The sequence below is a fragment of the Pleurodeles waltl genome, chromosome 10, assembly GCF_031143425.1.
Source record: "Pleurodeles waltl isolate 20211129_DDA chromosome 10, aPleWal1.hap1.20221129, whole genome shotgun sequence".
NCBI classification, from domain to species: domain Eukaryota; kingdom Metazoa; phylum Chordata; class Amphibia; order Caudata; family Salamandridae; genus Pleurodeles; species Pleurodeles waltl.
The window spans coordinates 240550772-240566683 of record NC_090449.1 but is presented as its reverse complement, the minus strand read 5'-3'; the positions used below and the strand labels follow the sequence as shown (position 1 = coordinate 240566683).

The 15912-nt window shown below is 45.1% G+C and overlaps 1 protein-coding gene across 1 annotated transcript in view; it reads left to right on the top strand.

Annotated features, from left to right (window-relative positions):
• Positions 1 to 15912, top strand: part of DNAH3 (dynein axonemal heavy chain 3) — a 536699-nt gene that overhangs the window by 292449 nt on the left and 228338 nt on the right. Inside the window, exon 33 of the mRNA XM_069210285.1 lies at positions 7199 to 7418. Within this exon, the coding sequence (XP_069066386.1) occupies positions 7199 to 7418 (220 nt within the window). The remainder of the gene's footprint in view (positions 1 to 7198; positions 7419 to 15912) is intronic.

Below are 15912 nucleotides of genomic sequence, written 5' to 3'. Positions count from 1 at the left end.
CCCTTTGCATTTTGTACAGGGCATTTCACAGTAAGTTCCCCCCTTTGCTAAGGTTTTTGCTTCTCTCTACATACCTTGCAAGCCTCTTAGATCTGATACAGCCTACTTGCTGAACATTCCTAAAATATGTAGGTCTCAGTGGGAAAGCCGTTCTATGGCCTACTTGGCACCTAAACTCTCAAATACTCTTCCTTTAGAGCTACGACAAGCTGATAATGAGCTGTCCTTTTGCAAGGCTTTGAAAACCTGGTTCTTTAGGTTTTAGTCCTTGGTGTGATCGGCGACCTGCGATGTCTGTCTAGAGCTGGGAGGACTTTTGGCAGAAATGCTCTATATATGATTTTGTGAATTAAATCGAAAAGCCAGATTGAGAGCTGTCTAGGAGTTGAAGAAGCACTAGGTGATTTGCGAGTTGGGTATTGATGGCTTTCTTTAGCTGGAAAAGGCAGGAGCTAGACGGGTCCGTAGCTATGGAGTGGGTTGGGGTCCGCTGTTGGTCTCTTCAATAGGGCATTGTTAGAACTTGGGTTTCTGGTTGTCAGAGTATGCACCCTATATAAGCATGAGCCACTAGTCTAGTCAGGGTAAGCTAGCTACACACTTAGAGACAACTTATGGTCACTCTCTGGTAGGCTTACATATCAAAGGGGCAATGTGTAAAATATTTGTGCAACACACGCACATGCAGTTGCACTGTAAGAACACCACAAAGAGTATGCCACACAGGGTTAGAAAGATAGACTATATTTTTATGAGTAAACAAGACCAAAATTACAAAAATCTAATTATTTGAAGTCGAGTTATGATTTTTTAAAGAATAAACCAAAAGTAGTGCTTAGAAGTCAATAGCGCTAAAAGGTTATTTGAGATCACGCAAGACTGGGGTAAATCCAACGTTCTGGCTGACCATGATGGAGGGTAGGCCAGCTACAGGATCCATGCAGGACCTACTGTGAAAGTACTTCGGATGGAAGAAGCATCGACTCTGAGGACTCGATGCATGGAGCAGAGGAGGAGATGTGTTGCTGTCGATTGAGGAGATGTAGGTGATGCGTTGGTTTCAAGCTGTGCAGCGTCAAGGATACGTTGAAAGTCAGGAAGTGAGGTGATGTGTTGTCGTTACGCTGCTGGGTCAGAGTGATGCATTGCACAAGGTCAGAGATGCTTAAGAATCCGGGGATGATGCCTTGCGCAGTCAGCAATACAGTGTCCTTGGCTTGGCCAGCAACAGCAATGCGTCTGGATCGAGAGAAAATGAGTTGGTTCAGATCAGCGCAACGCCGTTGATGCATTGCTTTCCTTGGGGAGCAGCACAGATACTTTTAAGGGCTCAGGACTGGATTGGCACCACTTTACAGAGCAGGACTCACAGCAGAGTCCAGGTGCTGGTTGCAGCCAGTCTTTGATGACCCTGAGACTGCAGGAAAATGGGGCAAACCAACAAGCACTTGGAGTCACTCTGGGTTTAGATGAGAGAGCGCCAGTCCTTCCCCAGCGGGACAGAGATCAGTAGGCAGCAGGGTAGCTCATCAAAGCAGAGAGCAGTACTTCTTGAGCAGCAGTCCAGAAGATTGGCACTCCTTGTAGTACAGCAGTCCTTACTCTTGGCAGAGTTCCCCACAGGTCCAATAGTGTACTCATTCCGTAGGGTCCGAGATCCACTTCTTATACTCACATGTGCCTTTGAATTTAGGGGGACTTCAAAGAAGGGTCGTTGAAGTGCACAGAGGTAATTTCTACATAGTGCTGGCTCCAGACTATCAGTAAGGGGATAATCAGCGCTTTGGGTGGGGACAGGCAATCCCTATTCAGGTGTAAGAGTCAGCTCCCCTCCTCCCTTCCTGTCCAGGAGAGCCACCAGAATGCAGATGAATACTCAGACACACCTAACCTTCGTGTGTTTGGGGCTGTCTAGAAGAATGTACATAGTGCACCTGTCCCCCACACTAGATGTGTATTGAGCCAGGCTGCAGGCACACAGATCTGTAAAAGCAAAGAAATTCCTACTTTCTAAAAGTGGCATTTCCAAAATAGTAACGTTAAATTTGACTTTACCAGTAAAGAGGATTTATTATTACCATTCCAAAGATATAAAACATGGTGCAGCTACTCATTTCTGATCAGGAATTACAGCTTTAAAGAATATTAAGGAATTCCCTATGCTGGCCTACGAGAGGAGTAGGCCTCACAGGAGTGAAAAACGACTTTGGGAGTTTTTCGTTACCAGGACATGTGAAACTGAAAAGTACCTGTCCTACCTTTTAGTTACATAGCACCCTGCCCAATGGACTTCCTATGGCCTACCTTATGGGGTGACTTATATGTATTAAAAGGGGAGTTTAAGGCTTGGCAAGGGTTGTGTTAAATGCCAAGTGGGAGTGAAACTGCACACACAGGCCCTGCAGTGGCAGGCCTGAGAAATGTTTAAAGGGCTACTTAAGTGGGTGGCACAATCAGTGCTGCAACCCACTACTAGCATTTAATTTACAGGCACTGGATATACCACCTTACAAGTAAATTAAATATTCCAATTGTGTATGCACCAATGTTACCCTGTTTAGGGGAGAAGCACACAAACTTTAGCACTGGTCAGCAGTGGTAAAGTGATCTGAGTCCTAAGGCCAACAAAAAGGTACAGCAAAAATATGAGGCAAGGAGGCAGAAGGTTTGGGGGAAGACCACCCTAAGGCTGACAAGCCTAACAGGCATTGACTTCTGCATTTTTCCAGCAAGACGGGAATATGGCAGTGGTTATGGAGGTGTTGTTGATTGCGGTGCGCTCGGGTATATGATGGTTCGTCCAAGGTTGTATATGAAGTGGGGGCATGGGTCTGAGGGGGCTCCTGAGTGGATGGTATTCATCAGGGCGATGGTATCTTCATTCGAGAGGGGCTGCTTAGCTGCTGTTTGGCCAAGAGGTGGGTGTCCTTCAGGGGGTTCATAATGATATACTGTGGGTTGAATGTGTTTTAGATCCTGGCAATTCCTATTTGAAAAAGTTTGAGAAGTCATTGCAGAGTGCTTGGGATGGGATCTTGTTGTTGTTGGCAGCTGCAGGTTTGGAGAACTCCTTGATGATAGTGAAGAGGCCTTTGGCATTGTTGGGGCTGGCTTTGAGTCTGAGATTAGGGCCTTTTACTTTGCATTTCATAGTTGTTGTTGGTAGAGGTTGAGGGTGTCTTTGTATATGGATCTTGCAGTTGCTTTTTTGTCCAGTCTCCATTTTCTCTAAAGTTGTTTGCAGTGGCGCTGGACTCGCTAGAGTCATTCATGTACCAGCTGGGTTGTTTATTACTTTTGGAGGTCTTGTTTCTTGGTGGGAGCAGTGCAGTTGGTGCAGTCAGTGAGACATGTATTGAAGAGCTTGGTGTCAACATTGAGGTTCCCGATGTGGTTGGGTGGGTGTTCCTTTAGAGTCTTGATCCAGTTTTCTTTGGATATTATTCTCCAGTGTCTAAATGTTGCTTTGGGTTTTCTGGTGGGGTAGCTTGGTGGGTGGGTATTTTGAAATGTATGATGTAGTGGTCGAACCATGTGATTGGGGTTGTGAGGGTGGTGGTGATCCTGTTGTTGGAGTAGAAAATAGGGTCAAGGGTGTGGCCTGCTCTGTGAGTTGGTCCTTAGGTGAGCCGGGTGTGAGACCGAGGTTGCTGTGGCTGTTTAAAAAGGCTGTGGAGTTGGGGGTCTGTGGTGTCTTACAGGTGGAAATGGAGGTCCCCGACGAGGATGTAGTTGGTTGATCTGATGGGGAGGGGTGCTATGAAGTCTGGGATGTGGTTCCAGAATTCCACTGAGGGACCCGGGGGATGGTAGACAAGAGTTCTCTTCAGGGTGGCATTGTAGTCTGTTCATATTTTGAAGTAGAAGTAATTCATGAGGTTGGTGTCTGAGTCCGTGGAGATGGTGCAGTCAATCGTGTTTTTGAAGATGATTGCAAATCCTCTGCCTGGTTTAGGGGTTTGGTCCTGGTGTGTGATTTTGTAGGCGGTCACAATGGCTGCGGCAATGTCCGGGTTGGAGGCTGGGTTAAGATATTTTTCGGTCAGGAAGAGAAGGTGTGTTGCTGTTGAGGAAGTCACAGTTTTTAGCAGAGTGTTTCTAGAGGGATCGGATGTTGAAGAGTATGGCAGACATTTGATGTGGGGTGGCGGTGGTGGTGTGCATCAGTTGTTTGGAGGTAGTGGTGTCGGAGTATGAGGTGTCGCAGGCAAACTCGCAATGGGTGCAGGAGAAAGGTCCTACCATGGTGTTGGGGGATGCACAGGAGCAGCATATTTGCCCATGCATGTTGTTAAGGTCTAGGAGGATGGCAGAGGAGTAGTGGTGGTGTTTGTTGGCTCTGGTGGTGGCTGCAACTGTGGTGTTGCATTAGATTTTAGTGGGGACAGGGTTCCTGATGCTGGTCGTGGTCCAGGCACGCATGGGCGCAAATGGACTTGTGCACCAGCGGCACGACCGGTGATTGCGGCCGTGCTGGGGTCTACATTAAATAAGTCAGGAAGAATGGTGAGTGAGAATACCCGGGTGTGAAAACCTGGGCAGGGGCAGTGTCACTTGGTCAAACACTGGTAAGTGGATCAGGCTGGAACAGGCAGGAACTGGAGGTAACAGGCAAAGTGACAGGCTAGGTGCCCAGCTGCCTATTAGTGCGGTCACGCTGTGGCCTGCATTTAGTAGGTCCTAGGGTGGGAGGGGCTTCTGTTGGCGGGAAAATTGGTGAGTGTGAAAACCTAGATGGGAAAACCTAGGCAGCTGCTGTGTCACTTGGTCAAACTGCAGCAACTGGATCAGGCTGGAACAAGCAGGGCCTGGAGGCCACAGGCAAGAAGAAAGTTAGGTGCTCAGGTGCCTACTAGTGAACCCGCGCTGCAGCCTTTATTAAGTTGGTCCTGGGGTGGACGGGGCTTCTGTTGGCAGGGAGAACAGTGTGTAGGAAAACTCAGGCAGGTAAACTAGGCAGCGGTGTGTCACTCAGTCAAACTGCGGCAACTGAATCAAGCTAGAACAAGCAGGGACTGGACTCCACAGGCAAATGGAATGCTAGGTGCCCACTAGTGTAGTCGCACTGTAGCTTGCATTAAGTAGGTCCTGGGGAAGGAGGAGCTTGTGTTGGTGGGAAGAACAATGAGCAAGAAAACACAGGTGGGAAATTCCGGGCAGCAGCAGTGTCACTTGGTCAAACAGGTGCACCTGGATCAGGCTGGAAGAAGGAGGAACTGGAGGCCACAGGCAAGTGACAAGCTAGATGCCAGGTGCCTACAGCACACTTGCAATCGTAGGAGGGTTAACAGAGTTTGCATTTAGATGCCTAGTTGTTGATAGGACGTCTAGACAGGTGGAGGGGGTGGCTTCATTCCCCAGAGATGGAAGGACTGCTCCTGGGATACCACCAAAGATATTTCTTGTGGTTCAGGAGAAGCCACATTGTCTGCCTTCTCCTGGCATATTACTTTCCAGACAGCCACCTCCTCAGTACTTGGATCAGAATCCAACCAAAGTGCTTCGCATCTAGTGACTCCTCATGCAGGTGAACCCTCCCTGCTGGTGGATGCTTCCTCCTTCCCTGAGTGACCTCCTGTTCTTCCCTTCCCCTCGCAAATACTGATTCAGTATGGTTTTCTAAACCCTTTCAATGATTTGGAAAACCGTTCCTGAATCGTTAAATGGGCTTAGAACACTTGAAAAAGGGTTTTAGTGTTTGCAAACTCAAAACAAATTTGAAAATGCAAATATTTTTTGTATATGAGGTTCAAAGTGTATTAAGATCTGGTCAGAAAGAAATAAACTATTGGGCAGACCCAGCTGCCTGGGTGCCCCAAGCAACTGTAACCCGTTGAAGAATAAATACGCTTAATAAGAAGAGTTTAGGCAATATGAATTGTTGTCAGTCTTAAGATAATTTAGTCCCTCATGGGAGAGTAATGAACTTAGTGGTTAAGTTTTTCCAGTCTGACATTGCACTGTTTGTTTATAGAAATAGAAATATTTATGGCTTTACTCCCTCTTATTGTATTTGGTTGTTTATTGCTTGCTTTTCATAAATGTATTTATGATGCTATCAAATTTTATGTATTCTGCATATAATAAATATTCTCTTGTGCAATAGGTTTATTTACGTATGAACTTACAAAATTTAATTCAAACTCTAACTTCCTTGTAATTCTGTATTGTGTTATTTATTCACTAAATCTATTTTAAAATGCTGAATTTAAATGATATTTCTGTCACTTGAGAATCTAGCATCGTCACGTGTATGCTTTATTCAAAATGTTTGTGTCCACTAAAAACTCAATAAATATTTTGCATGTAAAGGTGTTATTGTATGATTTTATATGCTATTTATCTTATATTCTGTTTCTCGTGTTCCTGCATTCACAGAAGTAGGGGCTGAATGCAGAGTTCAGTCGTGGCTGCTGGCAGGAAGGGTTGGGGGGTAGAGTGTAGCGCAAGGAGCGGCTACATCGCAGGGGTGCGGGGGGGTCAGTAAAAAAAAAACACGTCCGTGTTGCGCCACTCCCACTCCTGCCACCTCTTGTCTTCTTCGTTCCTTCCAAACCAATCCCGAAGCTTCTCTCATGCTGTTACACAGCATGAAAGAAGTGCCGGATTGGCCTGAGTCGGCAGAAATGCTGCTCAGGGAGGGAGTGGGACACTGCACTAAAATATAGCCGGGTGGAGAGTTCTAAGAGCGCATGTCAGTTTGGCGGCAAGTCTGACATGCGCACTTAGAAGCGCACCACCACTCCTCCTCCACTTGTCGACTTGGAGAATGGTTGCCCCACCTGGCCCTACGAAAGCGGAAAAATAAAGGGATAATAAAATACTTTTATTATCCCTTTATTTTTCTGCTTTCAGCCTCGGGGCGATGCTCCTCCGCTATAGCGGAGGGACCAACACTTCCAGACTTTAGTGTTTATTATACTCAAATAACATATTATTTATCAGCTGCTGGCACTTGGATGTTTTAAAATAATTCTTCTCATAGAACCGATTCTTGCATCAAAGTAAAGTGCAGAACAAACGCATTGGAAAAAAGTCTTAATAAAATCTTTACAATGTGCTTTAGAAAAATTACCTACATGTGTACAAATGTTGAGTTGCTACCACTTCCCTTTGTTTACCTTTTGCTGAGAAAACTTGATAAATGGTTAAGATGTTACATGTATATATATCTGATGCGCTATATTTATTGTTTCAGTCTCGCCCAGAAGATTGTAGCTACTTACCGTTTGTGCTCTGAGCAGTTGTCATCTCAGCATCACTATGATTATGGCATGAGGGCAGTGAAATCAGTGCTAACTGCTGCTGGAAACCTAAAACTGAAGTATCCCGAAGAGAATGAAAGTGTGCTGCTACTTCGAGCCCTCCTTGATGTGAACTTGGCGAAATTCCTAGCACAGGATGTTCCTCTATTTCAGGTGAGTCAACAGAAGGGGTGCGCACTGATCGGGAACTCTGCTATAGTCCTCCACAAGGGCATCATGCTAAATGTAGTGCAGAGCAGTCTGTTTCCCATATTCCTCTTTTTCAGTGCCGTGAGTATATATTCTGAGAAGATATTTGGAGAGGAAATGCTGGCCAAAGGATAGAGCTCACTCTTAGGTTTGCGACACCATCTGAAGAACAGAGGGTTGGACAGGGCACAAGTCCTAAAAAAAGAAGTGGGGAGACTACCAAGTAAGGTGGTATGCAAGTGATATCTTGGTGTGTGACATCACAGTGCATGACATCATGGAGAGTGATATCGCATCCGGCATCACAAGAAGTGACATCACAACCCATTACCTCACTGGAAGTGACATCACAAAAAGTGACGTCAGCTCTTAAGACCTCACACACATAGATCTGTAGAGAGTACATTTGAGAACAATACAATATTCAACAAATGAGATTTTATGTCAAAGTTGTGCCAAAAAAGTGACACAAACCTGACGCAAAATCTAGGCCCCAACTTATACATTTGTTTTTTTTAAACTCTGCCCCAAAGAAATTGTCACAAGGATAAACTGGCAGTAAATCTACTCTGTTTGGTTGCAAAGTTTGCATTTTAAAATATCTTATGGGGTTAAGGCACCTGCTGCATAGATCCTTATGTGCCCAGTAAATCTCAGGGTAAAATAATGGAAAGGTAATTCTGAAAGTGTATTCACTGCTGGAAAGATCTATATTTTGTTTAGTCCCATTTCTGATTTCATAGCAGCATAAAGGGTCAATATGTCTCCTGCAAAGTGCATCCTATTTTTTTGTAGATGGGTCACTGTTGTTAACACAGAGATCCTTTTGTTACTTGCAGTTCATAAATTGTAATACTTTTAATATAGCACAGTGAACTATAAAGAACATGTGACCCTTACACCTTTTAACCTCACTGTCTTGTCTAACACATCCTGTACAATGATTTACATACACATGATTTATTCTCAATGTGCAATGCGTACGTGTGATATAAAGCGCTCCGACACCCTGAGCTGAAATGAGTAGCGCTATAAAAGAAATAAAACAAAATAGTGGTATTTAAATTGTTATTTGTGTAAATACTGTGGTAGCCCAACACATATGGCATTCTTACAGTGCATGCATATGTCTTATATACAAAGGCTGAACAAAGCCAAATGCATGCCTCTCTTAGGTACCTGTGAAGTAATAACATACTGCAAGCCTTTGTTTCCCCTCTGTTGCGTTTGCAGCTTTGCACCTAGGTGGGAGGTTCCAGGTAGCTTCCAGCCAGTATGCTCAATCAAAAGGCCTGAAGGCCCCTTAAATTCAGCCTGTGTTTTTTGATCAGCTGGAATTTAAATTTTGGCCTTTGTTTTTTGATCAGCTGGAATTTTAAATAACAAAGCCCCCTCGCGGGCATGTTGCTGCTCTGAATGAAAGCAGACACTGTACAGGCTCTGCTGAATGTGTCCTGTTGTCTGAAAATTACACCAGTATGAGTTCAGCATATTTATGTGAGGCCCAACTTCTTGCCAAGGAGACGGTGTCCATCCAGTAAAAAGAGTGTCATGAGCTAGGTGGCATGTACATTCTACTTTGCAGAAAAATATTCTGAAGTGAGATGTTTTGTCAGTGCTGTTTAGCACTAGCATACTTTTTGCCGAGCATACCAATCAAAGTGTGTTTTTTTCAGCAAACTTACAATTTTACAAGCAGTTTAATAATGTCATGTGTTGAGACTGTTTCTAATTTAAACATTAAGCCCCTCACACCAAGCTGTGTGGAATAGAGTGTGGTTATACCACACATGGCAAATACCTCCACTTCTGATTTTTTTTTACATAAAAATGAGTCATAGCATGCAGAGCCAGCTTTGAGCACACCAAGTTCTGTATATTTTGCCTTTATCTTGCCCCCTCCCTCCATGGAGAGTGAAGTGGTGGAGTGTGTTCATACATGAGAACTGAAGAGGCTTGAACTGCCTCTCTCAGGCGGGTCTATAAGCATGCTGCAAGAAATTTGCTTGTTGGTTGAGGGAGTCCTAACCTTTACTAAGCACCAACCACACTCATTGTCAGGGTGAACCACAAAAGTCGCTAAATTAACCTGTGTTTAACCCTGTGGGAGCTTGGCACAAAAGGGGTCAAGCATAATTTAGAGGCAATGTGTAAAGTATTTATTGAGCACACAAACAATAATAAAGTGAAAGCACAACACAAGAAAAATCCCAGACTGTTGGAAAATGGGCTCCCCCACTTAAAACAATAACATTTTTTGCTGTTTGGACCACCCGGTTTTGGACTTTTTACTGTGAGCCAGTCTCACTGCATGTGTCTCGCCAACGGTAATTACACTGTAAACGAACTGCGTGTGTTTACTGGGAGTGTCCCCTTTAAGATGAGGTCGCTGTGATGCAGCTAAGATAAGGGGCACTTGGAAGGGTAACAAGTGCACACTTTCACACGTGTGTACAAATGAGTGCGGGCTGCAAGTGTGAGCATACCATTGTGTGCAGACCAGAACCTGCACACAGGTAGCATGGTGCAGATGGGACTCTGTAGAGTTAGATATTGACCTGGGATAGGCCTTATAATATTGGTGGGCACTTATAGGTAAAGTTAGTGTGATATACTGTTTTGTCTGCAATGACACTTCATTATATACATAGGGGCAAATCTGCCTTAGAGTGCAGTTTTTCTTCCCATAGGCCTAAAAGTCCTGTGAGGTATGAAACTGGGGTGGAAAAGGTGCACACAGCTGATATTCACCGGTCCCAAGACCATACATGTACATTTTATTGGACATCCAGAATTGTCATATTTCTCGGGCTCAGCTCAGGATCAGAGCCCATGCCTTTTGCCACTCTGCTAGTCCAAGTTAATTACACTTCTCCCCTGGAGAGGGAGCAAAGGCTCCTGAACACAAAAGGAGTAATTAACAGTTTCCTTTAGCTCCTGGGGAGGAAGGGTTTATGATGCAAATCTGCATCAGTTAAGTACTTGTCACACTATACCAGGGCTGGGGATAGCACAGGCCCACAAAACAAAGATGGAAGCTCAGGCAACTGGAGGCAATACAAGAGGGGACTCCTCTTTGATGTTTTGGTGGGAAAGGCCCTGGCAGTGATGTCAGCAGGGGGCAGAGTTGCGACCCCAAGAGCAGATATGACCAGTGACTCATGGATGATGCTATCTTGAACTGTCCCAGCATGCTGTGCAGTAGGGTTAGTACAGGGATGGAGAGGTGATGTGGCACCCTACGATTGGGCAGGGGTACCTGACTTCTAAAACCTTCCGCCCCTTTTAAAAACTTTGCAAGAGGGAGAGAAATGTCCATTGGTGCTTTTGTGCTTTTTGCTGCTGGTCCTGGGACTGGGACAACCATGGACAACTGAAAGGAGAAAACCACTGATGCCCAAAAGGACCAAGGGCTCTGCCCCCTTTTTGACCCCAGGACCAGTGACTCTCTCCAAGGGCTAGTGAAGCTGGCCGCCTTGCATCCCCTGAGAAGCAGATGGGGAAAAGCCCTAGACTTCTGCACCCAGAGACAAAGACCAGGAGGAGAGCTGGTGCAGAGAGCCAGTCGAACCAGCTCCCTGAAAAAATACATCACCTTGGAGATGGGGCGGCCTGCTAAAACTGTTCCTGGTGCCTAGAGCTCACCACCTGCAGTAAGATGAGACTAGATCATTCAAATTGGCCCAGCAAGTCCCAAGTTATGGCCTTTTTAAGGTTGGTGACATTTGACAGCTTTCCAAGAAATGGAGCACCGCCGCATCTTCAACAACTACAGCTGGGTGGGCCAGAGCTCTGACGTCGAAGAAAGAAGCATTCTTTTATTTTTCACCCAGGGAGGGGGTGTGTAGGGCCAGCTCCCAGGTTCATTCTTACCCCGAACAGAAAACAAGGTGCCTGGGAGCCCGTCTCCAGACCTCCAAGCAAAAGAGGAAAGGTGGATTGTTGGCATCTTGCCCCTGCTGCCCGCATCCATGTCTGAGGGGAGCAGGTCAGCCACTGCACATCAAACACCCTACCTGCACGGAGTGGACAGGGGAAAAGAAGGCTGCCAGTTCCTGTGCTGGCAGAAAATAAGTCAGACGGGTGGGGAGTCAGTAGGAGCAGCTCTGGGTCGGCTCCCCAAGCTGCCCCGAATGTGGTGACCAGCTGGTGTGTTGGTGTGAGACTGGGCACCCCTGAAACAAAAGAGAAAACAAAAATAAAAGTAGACGTGTGGGAACCCTGCACAACAGGAGACCTGCTGTTAAAATATTCACTGCTCCTATCTGGTGCACTCCATGATGCCTCAGGAGAGGCTAATTTACATCAATTTCACCTTGTGGTGTCCCCAGTCCAGCAGGGGTTCCATCTACATTAAAAAGAAAGTGCGGAGTGGAGCAGGAGTGCAGCAGTTTCTCCCACAAAGGCCCATTTAACGGAAAATGGCAGAGCGTGACGTTGCACCAAAATTGGCAGCGCCGCGCTCTGTCATTTTCACAAAGCAGGGATGCGTTGTATTTAATTGAATACGGCGCACCCCTGTGTTGTCCCCTGTGCTGGGGCTAAATTGAGCTGCCTAGCGCCAACGCTGCATCCAAGTTTTTAACAGCTGATCCTACATTTGCTAGGAATCCATGACCCTTTAGCGTTTTCACATATTTTTTCAAATCACTCCCAGTGCTGGAGGTTTTGCTCTACTGCTCTACTGCTGAGAATGCAGCGCTTACTAGGGATGGATGTATAGCTGTATTTATGTCGCTTGAAGATGTGTAAACAAGACACAGAGATTGTAAAAATGGCAGTTTTTATTATTTGACTTGTTACGTGCTATTTTTGACATGCAGTACCGTACCAGGAAGAAACTAGTTAGTATGCTTTAAAATCCTCTGTGTTAATACAACAATAAATATTAAAGGAACTATTGGCAGCTCTGTTCAGATCTAAATGGCTTGGCTACTTATGATATTTGTGCTCCATCCAACTGGCAAGTTAAAACTTACTACACCAGAAAGACCCCAAAATCCATATAAGAAAGAATGAAGGATTTAGGGCCAGATTTATGGAAAGTGGCACTGAACCGAGTGCAGCGCCACTTTCCCTGCCCCCCTTAGCACTCCCCTACCACCACCATGTGTGCGCCATATTTAAAATACGGCGCACCATGGCGCAGGGTAAGGAGCAATAGTGTCCTTTTTCATGATGCTATTGATATTTTCTGCAGGAGTTTCACCAAAATATTGGCGCTACTCCTGCAGAGTACATAGGGGCCCATTCTAAAGAATAGAAGCCCCCTCTTAACGCCAGCTCTTGAGCAGGCGTTAAAAGTGCCATAAAATATGGTGCAAGAAAATCTCATAGATTTCCTTACGCCATTTTTCCAGCCTCCCTAACGGAGGAACGCCCCCTTTGCATACATTATGCCTGGTGCAGGCATAATGTAGCGCAAAGGGTTACAGAGAGGCGCAATGCATGCATTGTGCCACTCTGTAAATAGGGCGCAGGGATTTTGGCCTCATTAGGCCACATTAACGTAAAAAATAATGACGCTAATGTGGCACAAGGTGGCGCTAGGGAACTATAAATATGCCCCTTAGTTCGAATATGTAAGTTATCCTCGAGTCGGTACCGACTCGCAATTTGAGACTGCGACTCGCAAATAGGAAGGGGTGTTCCCTTCCTATTTGCGACCGCATCGCCATGCAGAGTTGCTTTGGGACCGCAAATGCGGTCGCAAACCAACTCGCAGATACCATCCACTTGAAGTCTTGAAGTGGATGGTAACTCATTCGCTAAAGGGAAGGGGTCCCCATGGGACCCCTTCCCCTTTGTGAATATCATTAAAAATATTTTTTCAGAGCAGGCAGTGGTCCTATGGACCACTGCCTGCTCTGAAAAAACCGAAACCAAATGGTTTCGGTATTTTTTCTTTTTGCAGCTCGATTTCCTTTAAGGGAAACGGGCTGCAAAAAGAAAAAAAAAAACTGCTTTATTAAAAAAGCAGTCAGGGACATGGTGGTCTGCTGTCTCCAGTAGGCCACCATCCCTGTGAGTGCCTAGACTCGCTATGGTGTCCCAAACTGCGACCCACCTCATTAATATTCATGAGGTGGGTCTTTGCGACCCCATAGCGAGTCGCAGAAGGTGTCTGAGACACCTTTCTGCATCTCGTATTGGGAGTTGCAATTTGCGAGTCGCTATGACTCGCAAATTGCAAGTCACAATTTGATACGTACCTACATCTGGCCCCAAATCGCTAATTCGGTCCATTAAGAAATTCTAAATTGCCTTTTCTGATGAACAAATGCCGATAGGGAGTCGCAAAATGAGATTTCTACCCAGTAAAATTAGCATTTTGCAATTCCCAAATAGGAAATCGCAAATAGGGATTTTCTATTAGCGATTTCCTAAGCAAATGTACAAAACAGTTTTTACATGCGAAATGGACTTTTAAGAAATGCTATTACCATCGATTCCAAGTCAATGGTAACCATGTGCAAGTTAAAAAAATGTATTCAGAATACATTTTTTAAAGTGCCATGTAGCGCCAATACCCCTAGGGCATTTGTGCCCTTTACATGTGCACCAGTTTGGCCCTAAGTCTCTAAGAGTCCACTCTAGTCAAAGGGCAAAGAGAATCTAAATCTCTAACTGTCTAAAACACCAAAACTCAGATAGTTGACGTCACAGCTAGTAAGTTTTCATGGTCTGTACATGATTGTGAATAGTAACTTCTCATTAGAATTTCATCTCTTGGTCCAAGCACCAGGACGACCTTGGATCGCTCTCATATCCAGGAATCCTGACAGGACAACTTCTCATTAGCTGCCTGTCCTTGGCAACCTGTCTTTCCATATTCGTTAATCTACAACTAACCATAAGCAGCTTTTCCTTAACTGGAGGCTTTTGTAGACACACATGCAAATAAAGAAATATACATTGAGAGCAAAACATCCACATTGAAGATTTAAACGCAGAAAAACCTTTCAGGCCTTAACACCAGCCAACTTAACTTAGACCTCAATGCTTATTAAAATATACAGTTCTATGTGCATTTCATATAAGTACTATCAATGGGGAATAACTATGGAAATGTCAATTAACTAGATTAATTGAATAATACTGCATACATGTGATTTTCATATGATCATTCTACATTTCTAATTAGAGGTATACTTCAGCTCTCTTTGTTTGCATGAATACATTTAAGTAAACATTATATATGACATTGAGTATATTTTATTTCCCTTTCTGGGACGTTTAATGGCACAGCCAAATTATGCTCTCTCACCACCAAAAGGAAATTGCATTATTTTTCACTTTGTGCATTTCCATACATTCTATTAGAAAAGGCTGGAAATCATCCATGTTATTCCAAAAGGGTTGTCTTTAAATGTTGTCTTTGGGTATATTGCAGACCAGTAGCCCACATCTTGGAAGGGCCTGTTGCATTTCTTGAAATAATATAAGGGATCTGAAGGTCACCATTAAGAGTGTTCAGACCTAACAGCAGCACTGAAGCTCAGCAAGTGTATGGAAAGGTTAACAATAACTCTTCAGAAGATTAATGTCAATCATACAAATTAACCCTTACAATATATTTCACTAATGGGTTCAAGACCATTCCTTACATTAATAAATAGCTGGCATAAAGTTCTACAATGCTGTGGCTCAGTCTTACAAGGAGCTAAACATCTAGAAAGAACCCAACAATTTTATGTTCTTTGTTTACTATGTTACAGGTAAGGCTTGCCAGAAAGGCCCAAAAATCCTTTTTAGCACACAGAATTGGTTAATTGCATTTCAGTTGGATTTTTTTTTAACTGTGGTCAAACCCTAATTTTATAAAAAATAGACCTGTTAGCAATGTACACATCAAGTAAGAGTTGTACATGTGAACTGCTGGCAGCCCTCTGTCCTTTTTCGGACGGAGAGCCGCCAGCAGCCATACTGGCAGGCAGCGGGGAAGTGGAGGTTGCTCTACCGCCACATCAACGTCCTGTGATTCGGCGTGGCGGTGTTCTGTTGATGGTGTGGTGGCGGCGGAGCAGCCCCCGTGGATCCCGTCTCCTCCCGGAGGATCAACTGACCAGGTAAGTTGATCGTCCGTTAGGGGAGGGGGTGGGGGGGTGTTGTGTGCGTGCATGGGGGTGTGCGTGTGTGTATGTAGAGGGGGTGTGTGAGTGCGTGTATGCATGCAGGGGTGTTGTGTGTTTGGAACTGAGTGGGTGCATGTCTGTATGTATGTCTGTATGGATGTGTGCGTGTATGTCTGAATGTGGGTGTGTGCGTATGACTGTGTGTGTGGCTGTTGGCATGTATGTTGATGTGTGTGCGGGTATGTGTGTTGGTGGTGCCTGCGTGCGTTTCGGGTGTGTATGTGTAATGTAATGTTGGGGAGGGGGGTCCTGCCACCTTTGGAGGTGGCAGAGGTGGTGTGGGGTGTAGGGGAAGGACTTGGGGTGGGGGTGGGGGGTGATGG